At 36.8% G+C, this 22,921-nt stretch overlaps 2 protein-coding genes across 10 annotated transcripts; one reads left to right on the top strand and one right to left on the bottom strand.

Moving 5' to 3' along the window:
- Nucleotides 1-935: 935 nt before the first annotated feature.
- LOC144633321 (uncharacterized) lies at nucleotides 936-20,503 on the bottom strand. Of its 6 annotated transcripts, none has more exons than XM_078492205.1 (4): nucleotides 20,416-20,503; nucleotides 19,792-19,924; nucleotides 2,418-2,536; nucleotides 936-1,837 (listed from the first exon to the last, which is right to left on the bottom strand). In XM_078492205.1, the coding sequence occupies exons 2-4, from the start codon at nucleotides 19,907-19,909 to the stop codon at nucleotides 1,709-1,711; spliced, it is 366 nt and encodes a 121-aa protein (XP_078348331.1). In that variant the 5' UTR covers nucleotides 19,910-19,924; nucleotides 20,416-20,503; the 3' UTR covers nucleotides 936-1,708. The 6 variants fall into 6 exon arrangements, 4 of the variants coding, with proteins under 4 accessions (XP_078348331.1, XP_078348330.1, XP_078348332.1 ...); XM_078492204.1 differs by lacking the exon at nucleotides 20,416-20,503 and adding an exon at nucleotides 20,284-20,342; XM_078492206.1 differs by lacking the exons at nucleotides 19,792-19,924; nucleotides 20,416-20,503 and adding exons at nucleotides 2,866-2,988; nucleotides 4,916-4,988 and having other exon boundaries at nucleotides 937-1,837.
- Nucleotides 8,020-16,787, top strand: LOC144633317 (uncharacterized). 4 transcript variants are annotated; one of them, XM_078492192.1, is made up of 5 exons: nucleotides 8,020-8,057; nucleotides 14,129-14,181; nucleotides 14,727-15,060; nucleotides 15,202-15,304; nucleotides 16,529-16,787. In XM_078492192.1, the coding sequence occupies exons 2-4, from the start codon at nucleotides 14,155-14,157 to the stop codon at nucleotides 15,294-15,296; spliced, it is 456 nt and encodes a 151-aa protein (XP_078348318.1). In that variant the 5' UTR covers nucleotides 8,020-8,057; nucleotides 14,129-14,154; the 3' UTR covers nucleotides 15,297-15,304; nucleotides 16,529-16,787. The 4 variants fall into 4 exon arrangements, with proteins under 4 accessions (XP_078348318.1, XP_078348317.1, XP_078348320.1 ...); XM_078492191.1 differs by lacking the exon at nucleotides 8,020-8,057 and adding an exon at nucleotides 8,727-8,764; XM_078492194.1 differs by lacking the exon at nucleotides 8,020-8,057 and adding an exon at nucleotides 8,729-8,764 and having other exon boundaries at nucleotides 14,141-14,181.
- Nucleotides 20,504-22,921: the final 2,418 nt, after the last annotated feature.

Genomic DNA, 22,921 nt, shown 5'->3' with positions numbered 1-22,921 from the left:
GTCGCCCTGGGCGTGAAATGCGGACCTCAGCATCTACCGACTGGGGTACAAGAAACTAGAATTGCATTAAGCAGCAGAAACTTGATCTGAGTTAAGAGTTAGCGAGCGTTCAAGTGTGGTCAAGTGTCCTTCTCGTTTGACCTACTAGCTTGCTTGCGCTCTTATCGTTTTTCGTGTGTTTTATTGGTACTTTTCAAACTTACAATATTTGTTAAAGTTGCTTAAAAAGCGTAGTAGAATTCTATTAGTGCATTAACGCAAATGCGATAATCTTTATTGGTTAAGCTACTTCTATACTATCTGACGTTAGTATACGAGTTCGCGCGAACGTAGAATGTATGCAGATTAGTTATACTTTATAACTCTGAAGTAATTGAAAATCATTCAATTTGAAGTATTTTAGAGAAAATTTTACTAAAAAATAAGATTATTCGCTCCCTTTTTTATAAATGTAGATTCGTGTAGTTTTTTTTTCATAACCAAGTTATTACGGAAATAGTTTTGGAAAAATTACATGTTTTAGTATAGAAGAAGAAGATACCTGCATCCAGTCACGCCTTGCCCCCCCCCCCCCCCCCCCCCTGTTTTTATTGGTAAGGTGAATATTCTAAAGTATGAGTTTCATTTTATTCAACTATAAACTGGTCTCACTTATAAACAGGAAATGGAGGGTTGAGGATTAAGATTCGCTGACAGCTAAGGTTTTGTTGAAATAGCTTTTATTAATAACACTGAAGTTGTAAAATAACAATTGGGTTACAACATTACATCAACCACTGTATTGATGGTAGAAAATCTTTGACAATTATGTTTTCATTGAATTATTCGGAACCCTAAGGTGTTACGCGGGCCATCAACAGCTGCATTGTATCCTCTTCCCCAGGGCCACGCGTATTTTTTTAAATTACATGACGTAGTGGCCCTGGTAACGGTAAAAAATATGATTTTTTTGATTGGCTGATAAAAACTGCATGCGTAATTAGGTAAAAAAATGAAACGCTTCTACGCAATTTTCGTTATATTTCCGGTCATCGAAACAATTGAAGATGTAGCGGGCAAGTTTGAAAATGTTACCGGAAAAAGACCGAATAACACTGGGAGTTTGTTAGAATAACGTATTCACGAAGCAGACCTTTGTTTATGAACAAATGACAAGTACATCTTTTGTAAGGTGTAACTCGGTTGTACTTTTTATTGCATTAAAAATATTGCAAACATTTGCACTATCAACTTAGCTTATACAAGATATACACACTAAATGGAGTTCATGAATACATGAAGACTTTGAAATTCAATGTGATATTTCTTACCGCCGCTCAATAGAATGATACCTCATCGCTCATACGCTTTTTTAGCTCTGAATTTTCTACAATACCTCCGCATGACCATAAATAAATTTCACAGTATCAAATGATCAACCGTCGGAATGCTGGCTATCAGCTGATGATATCATCGACTCCGTGTTTAAACACTATGACTCCAATTCCTCTGGATTCTAACTTTTCTATCTGTCGTCTTCCTGTTCCATTCCTTGTTTCTTGATGTCCTCCGACAATTGTAGCAAGGATTGCTGTACAGCTCTTTCGAACGCCAAACTCAAATGTCGTATCTTCTTTTAAATTCGGTTTCTTCTCGTCTCAGTCAGCCCCAGCCTTCCCCTTTCTTTTACTGAGCAGGCGCAGACGAACATTTATGCAGTGGGCATGCGCTACCGGATGTCGTGGATTTTACGACATCCGGTAGTCAGTGTTACCAGAGCCCTTCGTTTCGCCGACCACGTGACCAAAAGAAACGGAAGGCTCTGGGAACGAGAATGGCTGCATTGTGGCTTCAATAACTAGAAAATAAAGAAAATAGTGCAATTACTATCCAAGATACACGTACTTTGCTGCCGGAAATCTAAAATAAGTAAAATGAGGCACATAGTAGTATTATAAACTGTCTTTGAAATTTTGGAATCATTTTATTTTTCTTTGAGACCACCTCCTATTAGCACAGTTATTATAGTAGTCAGCAAGACCTTTATAACCAGCAAAGCATGCATCTTTCTATCTTAATTACATGTTTATTTATTAGTTTGTCTTTTTTCAGTCTTGCATGTAGTGCTGGCTTTCTGGATGGCTATGGTTGGCTGCTAGGTTAACTGACTGACTGGTTCTCTTATTGACTGCCTCTCTCTTTTTCTTTCTTTGCGTGTATTTAACAAATAGAACTAGTCGTGTTTGATCCATCAATTTAGGATAGATACGTAAAATAATGGCATTGCACGTTCCTCAAAATAACGTAGTGCTATTTTCATGTATCTTTGATAACTTTAGTCGAAAGGGTACATTATTTAGCTGCAATTATCTGTTTAGAAATAGTGCTTTGGTGACATGCATAGTGAAAATTCAAAACTGTAAACTGTAAATTCCTACCGACAACAGCATCTGTTTGTCGCAACTGGGCAATAATAGTTTCCACAAGGGGTTCATTCCTGGTGGACACGGATCATAAATGTACGTGCACACACCGCGAGGCCAGTCACATCTCACCTCTGCAAACATTATTTATTGGTTAGCAAAATTGTTACGGCAGCTTAAAATAGCCTTCATTTTTTTATTTCTGATTTTTGCAGTGTACTAAGTTAAAAATTTATCATAAATCCGAAACATACCAGTTACGATACTTAAGCCAAAACCTCGTAATTAAATATTAATAGATAAATATAAGTATTGTTTCTAGTGTGTAAATAAGGAGAATTTCCGTGTCCCCGATCAATAATTTTATGGGATTCGAGAAAAGGCCATAACGCGTGATCATTATGTTATTGTATGCAACCCCGTATCCCCCCCACCAAGTTTTTTTAAAAATTGTAAATTTTACCTGAACAATCCTTGCCCCGGTAATTATTTATTGGATTACCATGGCCATCCATCACAGCAGCTTGAGTATCCCCAAAACAATCAGCAACAAGCATATACTCAACTTAAAATTCATGGTTTTGTTCTGCAACAGAACAGCAATAGTTAAACAGAGGTGAAATTTTTCTCAACCAACTTCCACTCAATACTTGTGACCACTCTAATGATTTCTTCTGAACAATGCTTTATTTATCGCTGCTTGTTTCTCAGTGTGATCTTGTTTTCTTTACGCGTACGGTTCTCGAGAATAATATAGTGAAGAAATTAAAATAGAAAATAGGCCAAAAATTGACTTCCGGCAAAGATTCAGTCTTCAACACAAACAGGCTTACACATCGTGCCAAAGGTCAGGTGAGGTAAGCAGTTTTCAGGTAATGCAAAATCGCAAAAAGTCACTCAAGATAGGTTTAGACGGTTATAAGCAATTCGAAAAAAAAGGAGTAACGTTCTCTCTTCGAGAATCATTTGAGATCATTTTATGAAATAAAAATAAAAAGCGAAAACACGGAGAAAAGTCATGCTTTTCTTAAATAACAGTAAAAGTGAGTCCGCTATGCGAACATGTGTGGACTTTCATTTGAATAAAAGTTAACATTATGAATTAATGAATAAGTTACTGTAGCAGTCAACAACTTCAAGTTTCGAATCGAGTAATTCGAGATACAAGGCGAAAAAACAAAGAACTTGTCAATCAATTTATTATTTACAAGACTGTTGGAAGAACAAAGTGTACTATTACTTGTCTTATGTACTACGCTTCAAGAAACAAACGTTACCATTGCCGCTTGGGATGTCACGCAATGTGAAGGAGCGTGGTGTGACCCTTTGTCACGTCGTTCACGACAAATGCCTTTTTTCATGCAAATAAAAACCTAGAATCCTACAAGAACAGCAGTTATTAGACCAAAAGCCTTTCCTTACCGCTAGCAAGATAGGATACTATTTTTATTAAAAAAAGAAATGTTGCGTGGAGCACGTGAACTGTCTCGCATCGCTTGTTTACACAACCCTTACTTTTTGTGTAAAACTTGTGTAAACAACTCATCGAAAAACTTATTTTCTTTCAATGAGTTCTTTTTTTACCTTTTTGGAATAAGAACTTTTCAATAAGCTTTCACAAATAATTTCTTAGTAGCTTGCGTAGAAAGGCGGAGAAATATATTTTTCTGTTTACGTAATATTCACTTGAAGTCGGTGTTTTGAGAAGCGGCGAAGGACGTTATTTGAACCGACAATTAAATTATTTTGTCGCACGGTTTGGATATATGCATATTCTACGGTTCGATGTTATTTTTATTCTTTTCATGACAATGTTTTAGTTCAGTTCTGAATTCGACATCGGTCTTTTGTTAAATATACTACTTGAGAGAAATGGAGCTGGTGAATTATATCCCGGAGTCCAAGACAAGTAAAACAACATGATCAGCGAACTTGTTTTGATACAACTCGTTGTGCATTCATTGTGTTTGGCAAAGCTGAAATAAATAAATAACCAGACATTTGATTCGTTTTAATATGCGAATCAAAAATGCTCAAGCCGCACAGAGAAACAAAAACTGTGGAAAGTGAGTCAAAAGTGTGAAAAACAAGAAACGTGACCTATGACCGCAGTTGTTCAGCTCATTAGATATGAAGATTTCAGCCGTCGTGATTGTTATTTCACTTTTCATCTACGCCACCGCTGCCTTTGAAGTTGTTCCTTGATGTATATTTTCCAGCCACCACACGTTCTTCGAAAGCTGTGTCAAAAAAGGCTTCTAGATTCAAGAATAAAGTGCGATTTACTCGATACTGATCGAATTTCTGGGTTTACTGCCTTGGCTGCCCATCTCACCGAAACTTCGGATCCTCCGATCACTGTCGAAAACTTCCGAAAGCACTAACCCGAGTTATCACGGAAAGTGACCCCCCAATCGGAAAAAACTGCATGACGACAATGTGTAGACTTTAAAGTCCACACAAAAAACTTAGATGCCAAATATTAATAAAGGAAAAAAAGTTTTAGTTTATACCTCACAAAGTTGCTTCTAGGCAGCAGGGTGTCACTTGAAGACAGCGAAAGCAATCTGCAGCTCGACGTTTTCTTCAGACTGAAGAAAAACCTAGAGAGAATACTCTTTTATAGTTCATCATAAGGCTTAGCAAGACCTGCTTGTGATAAACTCATGACTACCGCACAGCGCTTTTGATTTGTCTTCTTCGTTTCTGATGATGAGCTTGTGACTTTACTGCACAGGCTTGTTCTAAAATGACGTGAAACAGTGGCTAGCTCGTGACAATCGCTATAGGCGTGTATACTAAAATTATCCCTCTGCGAAGAGGGAATTTTCCCCTCACATGACAGATATGTGGCACCCGCACGCCTCTTCCCAGAAAACAGGAACTACGCATTGCTACACAATGCCGCGTTTAATTTGCATTTCCTTCATTTGGCGAAATATCACGCAAAGTAATATTATCCAAATCCCAAGACAATTTATCGTGTTTTCTTCGTTGGAATTATTAAATTCCTTGACCTTTTATTTATTATAAAAGGAATTATTCTCTAAAAGAGAATTTAACAAAGTTTCACACTCGCGATGACAAAATGAAAGAAGAATGCGTCATGAAAAGGGAAAACTCCCTTTCGAGTCGAACTTTAGTCGATCGTTATCCTTATTGCTTTCAACAAAGCAAGATATACCTTAACGTAATTTAACGTTGAGTTAAGTTTGTAATGAATTGTTATTAGACAATTTATTACGATCATTTGTTATTATTATAATAAATTGTTATACGATATCGCAATAAATTGTCTAGAATTTATTTAAAGAAAAAGCAGCATGCGTGGAGTCTATTTGGGGGGGGGATACCCTTTCGCGAGGGCATCAAATTGAAGAACATCTTTAGTTTAAATCAAAGCTTTGAAAGGTAAAGTGAAACTAGTGTCTCACATATATAATTCTAATTCTAAATTGATAAGATTTATTTTTGTAAGTACGGGTAAACTAATTTATTACATTGGATAAAAATGTTCAGTAAATCTGTAGAACATGCATGACCCACATAAATGGTCTACTTAACTTAGACTGTTTCCGATGTCACACCATACCAGGTCAATGATAAGAATTTCGCTTTCGTCTATAGAGCTATCGCATACATAACTTGAGAACCTGAGTAAACTAGCAAAGTAAACGTAAGGCTGAAATAAGAAAATAGAGCCAGCTTGATTGAGTTGGGAGCCTGAGAAGTGAAAAACATGCAGTCCACACAGTGTCCACACACATTACAATGATCAAAAGCTAGATGCTGGTAAATGCCGCAAACGCAGTTACGAAACATCTCTTACTAAGTACCTCCATTTATACATTGACTCTTTAATCACATCCAAAACAAAAGCTAAAGTATTTCACGTTATTTAAGTATGTGAAAATCAAATGGCCAAACTGGCACGACTTCTCCCCTCTCAACCGGTTACTTATTTCCGTTGGCATCCTCTTCTTGTTTCCAGCTGAGATAGCGTGGTTAAGCGGTTAGCTTACAGCGCTGGACTCGAAATTCGGAGGCCAAGGGTTCTAATCCAGTTCTAACTACTACTTGGTGATGTTCTGGGTACCCCAGAGCTCAACTCCTCTGCTACGCTTGTAAATATAGGGGTCTGTTTTTCCAAAGACGATTAGGGTTAAAAGTTAGGCGAGGTTTTATTTATCTTCTACAAAAGTGTTTTTCACTGGTAATGTTTTGAGGAGTTTGACTTTCGATATTTAGATTTGTCAAAACCGGTACAGAAGGACAGAAAATCATGACAGTAAACCTCAATGAAAAGTTGCAAAATTACGTGCTAGACCCGGATTAGGTCAATCACAAATTCGGCCCGAGCTAGTAATGTTCGGCTATTTTTTGAGTCCGATAGAGCTACTAACGGATACTATGGGGATATGATGCTGTTGACGGTGATTAATTTGTTTCATTTCAGTTTGTGGGTAATAACGGTTGTCTTTGTCCATATTGAGAATTGTCTCTTTATTAAATGTTGTCCATTGCTTTTCGTTCGTCTCTCTCTCTCCGTTTCTTCTCTTGGCCTCTATTGTCAGCATAGATTATACATAATTAAGGGAAAAGACAAAAAAATAACAACTTAGGTTTTATTGAAATAGCTTTTATTTCAATACGTTTACTGCACATAGTAGAAAAATAATTCGGATTAATAGCACTGGAGGGTACACAATCATTGACGATGATTTCTTCGTTGCTTTATTCCAACTCCTGTAGTGTTCAGCGGACCATCAGCAACTGCCTTCCATACCTACGAAAATGCAAAAAAAAAAATATACATTAATATTGCACAGTTATTACTCAAGGCTCTTGCTAGGACTTACATGACATGGATATGATGAGTCATTTGAATTACCAGTCTGAGGAACAATACCACTGTGCTGCTACTACTCTTAAAATGCAATCCTGGTTTACTACAAGTTCGATTCTTAGCGGCAACAGCATCTGTTGGTAGCAACTGGGCAGTAATAGTTTCCACAAGGGAACAATCCAGGTGGACAGTTGTCTTTTATGTACGTGCACACACCACGGGGCCAGTCACATCTCACCTCTGCAAGAAGTTTTCATTTGTTAGAAAAGTGTTACATCCATGGCAGCTTAAATAGAGTGAACCAAATGTTACTTATATTAACACATGCCTTACCATAGTTTGGACAAACGGCGAACAGAAAATTAGAATTTTTTCACCGGGCGTTATTATATAAAGTTACAAGCAAAACAGATTAACTTTGAAAACTGTTCAGCCCAACAATGCTTCAAAAACCCCTATCGCAATCCGTTTCAGTCTTCGTCACTTTTGCCATCCGTACCTTCTTTTGTATTTGCTGTGTTATTGAAATGTTCTTTTACTGTTTTAGGAGGTTATTTTTTTATTTCACTAAATTTGATGGTCATTTCCCATGCCTCAATTTGGCTAAGCTCCGTGACACGGTCCCGTTAACACACTGTCCTAACAGTACCAGCAAAATTCACTAACGATTCCTAAAAATGTCAGACTATGTCAGAAATGTTAGAATTCCAAATTAAGGCTTGTTACTGTGAAAGCAAAGGACATTTTTCATATCAACGCACACCTCCATTTACCAGACATAAGCAAAGAAGTCGACCATCTTATACAAGGTTAGCACAAAATATTATTACATAAATTATATTTGATACCCTCTTTTAGGCTAACACGGCACTTAAAAGAATCCAATACATTTTGTTTTCACAACCATCGTTTTGTTAAACTGCTCTAAATATCATTGGTTGGGTGTAACTTTACGTGGAATTATAGTAACATTGGAGCAAAACCAGTCTATTATCTTGATATGGTACTCAAAATCTCGAAAGCAAATCCCTGCTTTACGGTTGACAAAATAAAGTTAAGGAGAAACGTAGGAAAGCGAAAGCAGTTGAGTTGGTCAAGCTTGAATATTGATCACCTCGTTTACTTATTCTTTAACAAGAAAGATAATGTCATAAAAAAACTTGTCTAAACAGCAAATATGTTAGCGTGTTTGCATAAAATCGCAAATATTTTGCTCGTTTTACCAAGTTAGACTTGTTCATTGGAGTCTTTTGTGGCTCATCGTGAACGCATTAACGGTACCAGCAAAACTCAGTAATGAACTCTGAAATTGTCAGACTAATAGACTTTTCGGGTATTGTTCCATTCAACCGTCTAATCTCAAGAGAATTGTTCAAAAGAGCCTATCAACTCCTCACACAGAATTAAATCAGAATTCCAAATTAAGGCTGTATACTGTGAAAGCAAAAGGGTATTTTTCATATCAGCACACAACACCAATCAGCAGACAAGCAGAGAAGTCGACCATCGTATTAAGGTTAGAACAAAATGTTATTATAATTATAGAGTATGTTGGATACCTTAATTTGGTAAACACGGCATTCAACAGCCTCAAATACATTTTTTTCACTAACATCGTTATATAAAACGTCTCTGAATATCATTTTGAGTCCTGTAACTTGACGTTGAATTATACCTTATTCTTACTAATTTTCGCGCGTACTTATTTTCGCGAAAGTCCGAAAGCCGAATTTCGCGAGTATTTATTTTCGCGATTGCAAGAAAAATTACAGAAAAAGTGTATTAAATTTCGCGATTTTGTCAGTGTTTTATAAAGCAGTCGTCAGACAAAAGACTAGGAACAACAGGTTGCAAACGGAAACTTTGGTGACTATACTAAGGAGGTTTTGGCCGATTTACAACGACAAAACAGCAATCCAAAGACGGGTTTTAGTCAAAAACAAGACGGAAAGATATTTTTTAAAATTTTTGTTCTTTTGATATATAATATGGTATTAATTTTCGCGTGTTTAAATTTCGCGCAATGTTTTCTTCGCGCGTACTAAATTTCGCGATTATTTTGAAATCGCGAAAATAAGTACTCGCAAAAATTAGTAAGAATAAGGTAGTAACATTGTAGCATGACCAGTCCGTCTTCTAGATATGGTACTTAAAATCTTAAAATCAACTCTTTGCGTCTCACTATGGCTCTACGTTTACAATCGTAGAAATTTTGTTCGTTTTACCAAGTTGTTGTTCTTCAATAAAGTCTCTTGTCGCTTATTATTAAAGGGACTGTGTCACGGCTGAGTTAAGTTAATTTTATTAAGTTTTGCCAAATACTGGCTATGAAATTCAATGTTTGTAAAGAAATTACTCCTATGGATCTAAATGCCAAAACCATTGCTTCATTGCAACCAAATGTGTCTCCCCGGCGTTATAATATAAAGTTACAAGCAAAAAAGATTAACTTTGAAAACTGTTCAGCCCAACAATGCTTCAAAAACCCCTATCGCAATCCGTTTCAGTCTTCGTCACTTTTGCCATCAGTAACTTCTTTTGTATTTGCTGTGTTATTGAAATGTTCTTTCACTGTTTCAAGAGGTTATTTTTTTTATTTCACTAAATTTGGTGGTCATTTCCCATGCCTCAATTTGGCTAAGCTCCGTGACACGGTCCCGTTGACACACTGTCCTAACAGTACCAGCAAAATTCACTAACGATTCCTAAAAATGTCAGACTAATGGATTTTTCGAGTATTTTTCCATTAAACTATTTAATCTCAAGTGCATTGTTTAAAAGAGCCAATCCACTCCTTACACAGTATAAGATTAGAATTCCAAATTAAGGCTTGTTACTGTGAAAGCAGACATAAGCAAAGAAGTCGACCATCTCATTAAAGGTTAGCACAAAATATTATTACATAAATTATGTTTGATACCCTCTTTTAGGTTAACACGGTGCTTAACAACCTCCAATACATTTTATTTTCACAATAATCGTTTTGTAAAACTTACGTAAATATCATTTGGTTAGGTGTAACTTTACGTTAAATCTAGTAACATTTGACCAAAACAAGTTCATCATCTAGGTAAAAAATCTCGAAAGCAAATCTCTGCTTTACGGTTGACAAAATAAAGTTACGGAGAAACGTAAGAAAGCGAAAGCAGTTGAGTTGGTCAAGCTAGGCTGTTTCACTGGTACGAAATTCCTGATCACCTTGAATATTGATCACCTCGATATTCTTTAACAAGAAAGATAATGTCATCAAAACCTTGTCTAAACAACAAATATATTAGCGTGTTTGCATAAAATCGGAAATATTTTGCTCGTTTTACCAAGTTGTAGTTGTCCAATGAAATCTTGTCGCTTATCATTTACGCAATAAGTAAGACTAATGGATTTTTCGAATATTCCTCCATTAAACGGGTTAATTTAAGAGCCAATCCACACAATCTTCCAAGTTGCTAACGCTTATTAAGATTAGAATTCTAAATTGGAGCTTAATGCTGTCCAAACAAAAGACATTTTTTTCACCTCAGTGCACAACACCAATCTGGAGACATTCGCAGAGACCGCAGATAACGGTGACTATCTTTTTAAGGTTAGCGCAAAATCATATGCAGTCATATAAACTTTGTTCGATACCCTCTTTTAGATTAACTCGGCATTTGACAGTCTCCACTACAAATTATATTTTACAATAATCATTTAATAAAATTTCTCTGAATATCGTTTTGAGCCGTGTAACTTTACGTTAAATTATAATGACACTGGAGCATAACGCATCTGGTACACAAAACCACCGAACTAAATAATTGCGTGCTCACCATGGGTCTACGGTTGACATTACGGAGAAACTTTGAGATAAGAAAGCGAAAACAGTTGAGTTGGCCAAGCACGGCAGTTTCACTGACACGAGATTCCTGATCACCGTGAATATTGATCACCTAGTTTTTCTTTAACAAGAAAGATAATATCCTAATCTTGTCTTATCAAAGAATATGTCGGTAATGTTGCTTTGCATAAAATCGCAAAAATTATGCCTGTTTTAACCAAACTGTTGGTTGGTAGTTGCCCTGGTTGAGTTGACCAAATTGTAGTTTTTCGATGAAATCTTTTCTCGCTTATTGTTACCGCGCTAACGGTACCAGCAAAACTCATTTATGAATTTAAGTGCCAAATCTAAACTAATGGAGTTTTCGAGTTTTCTTCCATTAAGCTGTTTAATCTCAAGAGCATTTTTTGAAAGAGCCTATCTACTCCTAACAAAAACTTACCCAATTACCAACGCGTAATAAGGTTAGAATTCCAAATTAAGGTCTTTGACTGCGAAAGCAAAATACATTTTAGCAAGAGACGTTAGCAGAGAAGTCGACCATTTTATTAAGGCCCCGTCCACACTTATCCGGATAAATTTGAAAACGGAGTTTTTGTCACGAAAACGGGTAAGATGTTTTCGTTTTCAAAATGTTCGCCGGCAACACTTACCCGGATAAATGTAAAAAAGGGAGGCAATATCGGCCCTACCTACTAGACTTGGTGGTTTTGCCTGTTAATGACAAAATGTTTTTAAAATAATTTTACAGACATTTTATATGGTTTTTCTGTCTTTTATTTAAAAGAAAGTTAGTAAAATGTTAGTAAATTTTAGCAACAAGGATTACACGTAAAGACTAAAAATTTACAGACTTCAAAAAATCTCACACAAATGTTTGTAAATCTAAATTTACAAAGATTTTACCGTGTATTTTCTCATAATATGTCTGTAAATGATAAGTTCTTAAGATAAGTAAGAAAATATATGTAAATTTACCAAATGAATTGGATCAAACAGAACGTCATAAAATCTCTGTAAAATTTTCACATCCTCAAGTCTCCAAACCAGTACTGAATGCAGAGCAAAAAAAAGAGAGAGAGGGTGATAAAGAGGGAAAACATCACTAAGACCCAACTACTGCCGTTGGACCATATAATTGAAAGTCCGTTTAGTGCACGTCCTTGAAGCTATAGCTTGGGTTGCAAGAACTAAGAACGTAGTGCTGATTTACCTGTAAGTGGGATGTCCCCCCAAAAAAAGATTGGTTTTAAGAGTTATCCAGGGTGGTAGTGAAACTCTTACAGTGCACGTGTTCTTTAGAAAGCTTTAAACTAAGCCGGTTAATCAACATGTACTCTGACATTTGAAACACCTTCCCAAATCGCGAAAGAAATTTTATGAACTACACACAATATAAAATGACACTGATGAGGCTTCCAAAAAACTCTGTAAAATGACACATACGGTGCTTCATAAAATGTCTATAAAATGTCCATAAATTGGCACTAACGGGCCTTCATAAATGTCCATAAAATCTCCATAAATTGGCCCGGGACTTCATAAAATCTCTATAAATTGACACAAACGGGGCTTCGTAGAAAAGGCATGGTTGTTTGCCGCGAGGATCAAATACAGAGTAGTGAAGCTTTAGTTCGAAGAAGAGTATTTCATTCACTTATTTATAACAACTTTATTGCAATAAAAGGAGGGAAAAAATAATAGTAATATTGCAAACGGATGTCGGCAGGGAGGAACCCAATCATCATATAAAGCCGACCCCCTAAAGAAAAAACAAAAATAATAGTAACATATATTATAATATAAAATATTTATAAGAAACTCTAAGATAAAATCTATATACATCTATACAATGGGTTAAGAAATTAAAACTCTATTCCATGTTTTCTGGGGCTGTCAAACAGCATGTATGAAATACAAACCTCTCACAGATGAACATGTTATAGAGCATTTTATTTGGAACAACTGTAGTCTAAGGGTATACCACGCAAGCTTTTAGCTTTATTGCCCCAGCAAGACGTAAACTACTGATCCGTCAGAGATTGCAATGCTGGAATTAAATGATTATTTTTATTTACAGGGTATTGCATTTTTATCCATCTTTGTCGCTATTGTATATGGTTTTATTACGTTCATTTAAGGTGTAGTAATGTAAGATTCTGAAGTATAAATATTTAAGTGGACGAGTCACAGGTTAGCCTAAACCAAAACTAGCCTTATATATAGTTAAAGGAAACCAGATAATATATAGTTAATGGAAACCCTAAGGGTGTGTCATGCATGCCAAGCTTTTAGCTTTTATAGTTTGAGGGTTTCATCTGCCAAGACATGGCAATGTTGGAGTTCAATAAATACTATCGTGTAAGGTTAGTCATTTCCATCCATTCCCGACGTTGATCTCGTATTGTCACATTCTAAAACGACTCCGAGGTAAAACAATGTTAAGATGTTGTACCATATTTTAAGATTTTTAGATCACATCACAATTAGTTTCTTTGGAAGGTCCAAAGGCAATCGAAAACTATGGTAATTAAGGAAAAAAATATATAGCTGCAAATCAAATTTTTGAACTTTTGACATCAGGGGTAGCAACATGACGTGTGTCCGACTGACTGTTTTCTAAATGATTGCAACGGATATTTAACTGCGGAATAATAAGCCAGAGAACTGGTCAACTTTATTTGAGCCAGTTGCAACATTTGTGGAAAACATCAAATGGCACTTTTTGATTGCTTGCTTTTACATGTACACCCACCGGTACAGACTGGACCAGAAACCGTTTAACCTAATTCTTGAACTGTCAATCGTTTATGGCGGCCTTGATCGCGAGCGACTACCTTTTTCGTCCAAGACATAACCAGCCTAAGAACATGAAGAATTACCGGCTTTATGGACACTAAATTACAGTGCCATTGCTGAACAATTAAGTCAAACATTCGAAACCAAAAAAGAAATTAAAGAAACTATAAGTCAATCTCATGTTGAAGTGTTAAAAAACGAGCCTTAACAGTGTGATTTTTTTTCATCTTCGTTTATATATGACGATAATCGCTTTATTCTCAGTATTTTCCACAGATTAAAGCGGTACAATGGCTCTGAAGGTTTCTTTGATCCTGGTAAGAAATACTTTTATTAGTACTCGTATTCGACAAATAGCCTATGGGCTTTGTTTGTTATTTGTCCAATTCATATAAAAATTCCTTTTTTATATAAAAAATGTGCTGATTTCTTATTTTAAATATGATAACTCTATTTTTCTCGCAGCTCCTTATGGCGGTCTTCAGTTATATGCGAACTCTGAAAATCAAAATCCAACTAATGATTGCCCCCTTTTTTGCTGCCGTCAATCATAATTATGGCGACAGCTAACGAACCATGAAAAACGGAAACAAACAAAATGGATCCAAATCCACCAATCACAACTGACAAACGTGGGCTTTTGACCAGGTTGAAGTGAACTTTTGTTTCCCGAGAGGTCCGCTGAGATGAGTAACGGCAGCGAAAAGCGTTAACCGTTGGTTGAGGATTGAAATTCAGAGTTCGCGTATCACTGAAATCCGCAATAACTACTGATTCCTCTCTCCTCATGCGATTTATTAAGTTCTCTTGACATGTTTTAATTTCTGATTCTTGAAATAGTTCACCTTTGTTTACCTTTCAGGCTGTGTATTTTCTTTGTGGTTTTCTCGCCGTTATTCAACCAGCGTACAGCATCAGGTGCTACCGCAAGATAACTAAAAACAACGAGGTCATTAATAATGATGGGCAGGTCGATTGTAGAGGCGAAGGAGACGATGGATGCGGGACTATGACCTTCACATACACCGAACAAAGCTCCTCCTTCAACATTATGATTAAGAACTGCACGAGGTCGGCACTCGATTGCGACCAGAATGCGGTTTGTGAGCGGGCCAGAGCGTCTCTTGCAAAAGATGGCGCCACTATGTCGGATTGTTCGTTGAGTTGCTGTAACAGCGATTACTGTAATGCACCAGGTAAATATATAAAAAAAGTTGGAAACTGCCAATAGAAAACATTTGAAACCTTTTTTAAGCTTCTTCCTCTTCTTTCCAGTCTTGTTTTATAACTGCAGAGAGCAAATTTCTCTTTTGTAATTTACTTTTATCTATGTACAGCTACCACAAAAGATGAACCGGTGAAAAAGCATGGGACCAGAGGAGGTAACGACATCGAGGAGAAGCTGGTAAAACTGATTTCCAGTCGCTTCTAATATTACATGTGAGTAAATAAAAATATCAAGTTCGCATCTGACAGCTTGAATCAAACTATTACTTTATTCATCAACTTGTAAATTCATGTACTCATTTTCCTTCTTCCATCTTTTACTCAAACATCTAGCCACAACACACAACAATCAATTTAACAATTAACCGAGCAACTTAGCATTACATTCACCCATCCGTTAATCCATCGATCCTTACATGCATCCATTCATCCGTCCTTCCATTACATTAAACGGAAATTCGATCAATTGAAATAACATCAAATTGCAATTTTTAACCCTATCCAGACCGGGGGGGCGGAAAGTGCCCGCGCTGACTTTGAACGCTAATAACTTTTTCAATATGCAACCAAACGCTGCCAAACTTTCTGACTTTATCTAAAATTTATCTGGGAATAATTTGGTATATAGGATCGGTTGCTGTGTCAGGAACTTGACGTCACCGTAGCAACGACATTTTGACAGGCATGTTTTCCCAAATTTAAAATTTTCGTGTTTCTATTAATGAAAAATAACTTTAATGCCATTATTTTCACCTTTTTACGGGTCAGTTAAGCACACTTTTATTGATTTTGAGTACTTTCCAGTAACTTTGGGCGGTTTTCTGACGTTTTGAAAAAATTTCAAAATCCAAGATGGCGGCTGTTTTGGCATTATGGTGTCATTGTCACGCGATGTGACGTCATCATCCCACGTGACGTATACTAAAAGTTAGATTTTTGGACATACTATATATCCTGTAAGTTTCATTGTGATTGCTTAAATATTCTGGAAGTTACGGAGGGGGGGGGGGGGGCGGAATCCCCCCCCGGTCTGAAAAGATCCAAAAAAGCCCGGTCTGAATAGGGTTAAACAAAGTTGCCGTGGTTAAAATAAGTTTTTTATGTATGTATATATGTATTGATTGATTAATTGATTGAATGATTACTTTAGTTATCCATCCATCCAACCGTCAATCTCTCCAAACATTCAGTCAACCAACCAACTAACTATTGATCAGTAAATTAATCAATCGATCCATCATTCCAGCGATGGATCGATTGCAGAATCAGTTTTTGGATCAAGCGGTCATTTGGTCAATCAGTCAAGCGATCAATTAATGAAACGGGCCATAAGCAATTAATAAAGATATTTAATTTATTCTACAAAATATATGTTTTTAAGCCAGTAAATGGTGCCAGATGAGAAGTTAACGCTTTTGTTTTAAATTGCCTCATCAGATGCGGAATTAATTTATCTGGACAGATAAAATAAAAGAAGGGAAGACAAAATACCAAGTAGATTTAAGGAGGCGATAAACAAAAAGAAAGCATACTACACTCTAGCCTGAATTTCAAACATCCCTCTGTGCTCGCCTACTTGCCAGAAGGGACGTCTGAACACATCTGGCTCTAATGCCGTCCGGTGACGTCACTACACTTTGGTTTTAATTCATGCGGAAAAGCTTCTGTCAAAGCCATGAAATTGTGAAAGAAAAATAGCTTCACTAAAGGATTACAGGGTATAAAATTGTTTTAATAGTAAACTATTGAAAACTTGAGACAAATGAATGAGATTTTAATCGACTGCAGGCTATATTCTTTTACGGAACCGATTTAATCTGAACTGACTTGCTTTATCTAGCGATCAAAATATAATATGTTACGCAGTGGACAAATACAAAACACACTCGTGAGTACTTAAATGAATCAATTTAGACCGTTACAGAGGCATCAAGAAACGGAATTCAATACAAAAATATCCTACTTGACCGTTGGCACTAAGTTCAGAAATCACTGGCTCGTCGAGGCTGCAGGACATAAGCGTCGAGCGGATTAATTTGTGACAAAACAAGAATACGTATAAATTTGGCAAAACACTGCATGTCGAAGCGACGAATGCCGCCAACTTAAAACCTACCGATTTCCATTACTATTCTTCGTCCGTAGGTAAACTAATAAACTCAAGGTAATTGTCTAATAAATTCATTTCTGGGAAGGTGAACTCTTTCCCAACGTTATCAAATTACAATCCTCGCGCGGTAAAATTCAGTCATAATGTCACATAATTATGCAAATTATGTAAATAATTTTAAAAACAACCAATCAAAATCACTACCCGATTTTCGGGTAGTGACGTCACCGGACGGCATTAGAGCCAGATGTGTTCAGACGTCCTTTCTGGCAAGTAGGCGAGCACAGAGGGATGTCTGAAATACAGGCTAACTACATTCTCAATATGGGGAAAATGTACTCAGTAAAGAATATATCGTTTCTTGAATTTAAAGTAAAATAAAATGAAAATGTCCAGTAGCGCTATGTGCTGTGTGGTTATTATTTCTTTCTTTCTTCCATTCCTTTTCTGTTGTTGTTCGCGTTGTTGTTTGTTTGATTTCTCTCTGCACGTTTCCTTTTTCCCATCTAATACTTCTATGTAGAAGTCGCATAATGTGCATTTCCCGCGCCCTTATTGGCTACCAACCTTTCTTTGTTTTCCATTCTCTTTGATTGTTTTCATGTTTTCGTGGAATAAAGTTACATAAATTCCCAAGTATGATGTAAGTATGTTTTTCTCCTCATTGTGTACTGCAGTGCAGGAAATTAACAGAGGATAATACATGGTTGCAATTTTGGGCTTTCTTTTTGGAACTTCCCCTCCGCGATTTTTTCGAGCGGAGCGGAACGGATGTACACAAGCTAATATAAAGAAGTCAGTTCCCATAATTTCTCTTCCACGCCGCTGTGTGGACTCTAAAGACACTTACTTGTGGCTACAAATTCTTGAGAGTAAAGAAACCTTTAGCAATGTATCACGTGTACTTCACGAAACTCGTTAACTTTTTTTGTTTACCGTTATTTGTTTGCTATCATCCGCTTCAAACCCTATTTCTTTTTTATCGGACTTCCTTTCGCTAGAAACAGACGGAATTTCTTGTGTTGTTTCGAAAAAATAATTTCATAGCGAAAATTTACGACGAAAAGCATCATCAAGTAGCATCGGATAAGTTTTTTCCCTTGCGGGAAGACAACGGGCGATCCCGAGCGGTCAAGATGGCTCCATCTTGACCGCTCGGGTAGCCAATCAGAGCACGAGATTCGCTTCATCTTGACCGCTCATGAAGCTAGATACTTTTTTAAGTTTTGAGTATCATGATTTCGGCTGGCAAAACCAAAATGGGCAAAATGGTGATTGGATGCGTAAGACATCAAACGGATCTATTCTAATTTGTCTGTGACGACGACGCCAGAATTTTATCAGGCTGTGATCAGGCTGTTATCAGGCTGCTTTATCGCCAATTTTTGCTTGTTTCACATTGCTTATGCTCCAAAAGTTGGATTTCAATGGAAAAATGCACAATTTGAAGGGAATTATCCTTTTCAATTAACAGCCTCAAATACATTTTTTCACTATAATCGTTTAAGTGTATATGATAGATTTTTTTATTTGCCTGATAAAATCTACGTGGTATGCTGATGCGAACATCGAAAATAGAAAAGCCGAAGGAAACAGCGTGTGAAAATAAAGCCATCATATATCATATCAGCAAATATGCAGGTAAGTAAAATGAAATGGTTTTTAATCTTGACGTATTAGGCTCAAAACGAATTTAGAAGTAGTGCACGTGTTGTTGTGATTTTCGCGGTTTTAAATCTATGCCGTCGCAGCTTTAAAATTCCATGCTCGGTTTGTTTGGTTATTGAGTGTATCACTGAGCGCATTCTTGTTTGACGTCACGGCGCACAGTGGGGAGCTGGGTCTAGATCGGTCATGACGTCAAAAGCAGAATAGACCCAGCTCCCCAATGTGCGCGGTTTTGGACCCAACCGGAAGTGAAATTTCACGATTTTAGAGCGCGAAAACGCGGTGAAAAAAAGAGATTTCGAATTTCTTTTTTCGATGTTCCCATCAGCATTCCACGTACATTCGATCAGGCAAATAAAAAAAACTGTGTCATATACACTTTAAATAAAACGTCTCTGAATATCATTTTGAGTCCTGTAACTTTACGTTGAGTTATAGTAACATTGTAGCATGACCAGTCCGTCTTCTAGATATGGTACTTAAAATCTCAAAATCAACTCTTTGCGTCTCACTATGGCTCTACGTTTACAATCGTAGAAATTTTGTTCGTTTTACCAAGTTGTTGTTCTTCAATAAAGTCTCTTGTCACTTATCATTAAAGGGACTGTGTCACGGCCGTGTTAAGTCCATTTTATTAAGTTTTGCCAAATACTCGCTATGAAATTCAATGTTTGCAAATAAATTACTCCTATGGATCTAAATGCCAAAACCATTGCTTCATTGCAACCAAATGAGTCTCCCGCTGATGAAATGTACAACAATTATTTTGTCGGTAGATTCTGTTTTCACTCGGACGAGTGACTCCGGGCGCGCCTCCAGTGAATCTTTAGGGTTGACTCAAAGATCTTCCACACTTACTAAAATCATTTTGTCTCTTTCTTCTCCAACCGCCTAACTCCCCTTTACAACATGTAATTCTTACCTAGGCAATTTTTGCCGCGGTAGTCATTTATTGGGTTACCGAATCCATCCATCACAGCAGCTTGCGCCGTTACCCCAAGAGCAATCAGCAACAAGCACATACTAAATTTGACATCCATGGTTGTTCTTCGGTTCTACAACGGTAGAATGACATTGTTAAACTTTTTCTAATACTGTCTGGCCATAAATAGTGTGACCACAAATTACCAACTGTATCATACATTGCTTTATGTTTTTCAATATTTGGACATGTAATACGACTTCTTCAAACAGGTTTATACATCTTGCCAAATATGTTTTCTTAAGCAACCTCGATACAGAAATTGTAATTTTTAATGGCTTGGAGGATTAGATACCACTAATACAAAGAAGCATTTTAAAAGATGTAGAACCTCTCTTTTAAACAACCGCAGTACATTTGTTTCAACTGAGATTAAAAGCAAAAGGGAAGGCTCAGACAAAAGTGATGACTATAAAGAGAAAGAGAACGAACCTCAATAAGTTCCTTTTAAGGCTCGCTTGAAGACAGCGAAAGTAACTTGCAGCTCGGCGTTTTCTACAGACTAAAGAAAAACCTGTTGATAGCGGACTTTTATAGCTCACCACAAGGCTATGCAAGACCTACCTGTGATAAACTTATGACTACCGCACAAAGCTTTCGATTTGTCTACTCGTCTCTGATGATGAGCTTGTGACTTGACTGCACAGACTTGTTTTATTATAAGGAAAACGCTGAACAACTCGAGACTGTTGCCACAGGCGTGGAGGCTGAAATAACCAAACCGTAATAGGCCTTATTCGTATTCTCGGTATTGGACTGGAACTAGCTTGCAATGGAAGCTAATGCGGGTAATCTTTTCAAATGCAAATGACATGAAGCTGTTTTTAATGATATTCCCCCGCATGAGCCTCCATTGCAAGCTAGTTCCAGTCCATTACCGAGAATACGAATATGGCCTATTCCCCGAATTGTGCGGTAATCTATTAGAGTACCTTAACAATTGTTTTAGAAGTTCCAAAGTCCTCGACTAGAAGTGAAAAATTTCACAGAAGATTCCAAAGTAAATTTTATAATAATTGTTCACAATAACTTCAACCTCTTCGCTATCTTGTACACTTAATCTTAGTAATGCCAACTTCGTTTGTGATTAGTATATTGCTTTGAAAATTTCCCTGTTAATTCTATTAGCGCGTAGACCTTTCTGGTTATTCTTCTACCTAATCTTTTCTCATACTATTCGGCCACGCCAAGATAAGTTTCTCGCTCACATGACAAATCTATGGTACTCCACACCTCTTCGAAGAAAAGAAGTACCATGAATGTTGTTCACTGTTACATCTGCCTTGCTTCGTTCCCTGCAGAATCTCATGCAAATTTTTATAATTAAATCACCTAAGTCAATTTCCAAATATTTTGCATAAACTAACCCAAATTTCCTTGTCTCGTGAACACGTCATGGAAAGGGAAAAATCCCATTCAAGGGTGATTGAACTTTAATCGCGTGGCATCTTTCTCTTTGTTGTCATTTAAAGCTTAGCGAAAAAACAAAGCTTTTGATTTTTCTATTCATATCTGATGATTTGCTCGTGACGTGACTAAACAGTCTTCAGTTTTGTGAGAAGGACTGTTGATAAAGGCGTGGAAAATAGAATGACTCAAACCGTGATTTCCCGAATTGCCTTTTTAAATCCAAACTTCGCTAATTTCCTTTATATAGGAAAACATTTCTTTACCAGGAAAGTTCGGAAGTAGTTTAACAACTAAATGTATTGTTCACAATAACTTCAACCTCTTCGTTCTTTCATACATAATTTTTTTTGCACTGTTTATGTTTCTGACGACAACATCTTTTGCGATAGTGCTAAAAAAAAATTAGTACACCATTCTGATTCATTTCTTTCAATCTTTTCTCAAAATATTTTGCGAAGGCGAGATTTGTTTCACAGATGTCACAGATCTGTGATATCCCTCACACCTCTTCGCAGAAAAGAGGAACTACTCAACCGTGGATGTCGTTCACTGTTGCAACACGCAGGTGATGTCTTGCTTAATATTCTCTGCAGTATTTCACGCAAATGTATATAACTAAATCGCCTGAGACAATTTCTCAATTTTCTGCATTTGATATGTTTTTGTCCTCTTCCGGGTATAGATTTATAAAAGGAAACTGACTCGTGGAGTGGAATACGTCATAGAAAGGGAAAAATCCCTGATTAAAGGTCACCGTTCAGTGTTGTTTCCAATAGAACACACGTTTGTTTTCTAAGAAATAATTAGCTTCAATTTTAATTTTAAATTAAAGCGAAACTCCTCCACGTTGAGACATCGACTGAAATTTCACGAAAAATGCCACTTCAACTGGATGGTTTTAAAAAAGCAGTTCGATATATGCTTATGACATATTTTATGACAGGGCAAATATTGGTTCCGAACTGTTGCACCTGAAGTACTGAGCTCACACGATCAGAGTGCGAAGCGCAAAACCGGAAACGAGAAGCGAACGACTTCAAGAAAGTCTAGTTTATACCACAGGCTTACCATCTTATGTTTGTGAGGACACGGCATGCCCATATGAATATTTAAATTTCTTCACTAATTGCTATTGTATATATTTAAGCTTTCTAAAATCGGCTTTTACGACTCGTATTTGTAATAAAATAAAGTAGAAAAATTTTCGAATTGTTTAGGTTTGTTCTTATGCCGTTTTCTTGGCGATTTGTAGCGCGCGAGAGCTGTTTTGGGAGTTTAAATTTTCGACTCGTGTACTGAATACAAATATTTACACAAGGCGTGCAACTTGGACATCGAATAATCCGGTACCGCCTCTGGAATGTAGCCGAAAAATCAAATTTCCTCGAATCGCTTTCATCGGAGATCCCGGTCCTCGAAAGAACAGTCTTTGAACTATAGTCTGGCCTAATTTAAGTGCGATCGGTGCGCCCCGTTGATCTTTTGAACTAGCTGGAATATCAAATTAGGTCGTAAATTTGCCGATTTACAATGATCTGTACCACCTACTTGGACAATTTAATTAGTTTTAAGGCGAGGAGGCAGAAGTATTCTTGGTTTTCTCGTGACGTCATCAAAATTCTAAAATCCACAATCGCAAGGCCCCTGAGTTTTTATTCTT

This window comes from Oculina patagonica, chromosome 12 (genome assembly GCF_052425735.1).
Source record: "Oculina patagonica isolate OP01 chromosome 12, crgOcupat, whole genome shotgun sequence".
Classification (NCBI taxonomy): Eukaryota; Metazoa; Cnidaria; class Anthozoa; order Scleractinia; family Oculinidae; genus Oculina; species Oculina patagonica.
This window is presented reverse-complemented; position numbering and strand designations above follow the sequence as displayed.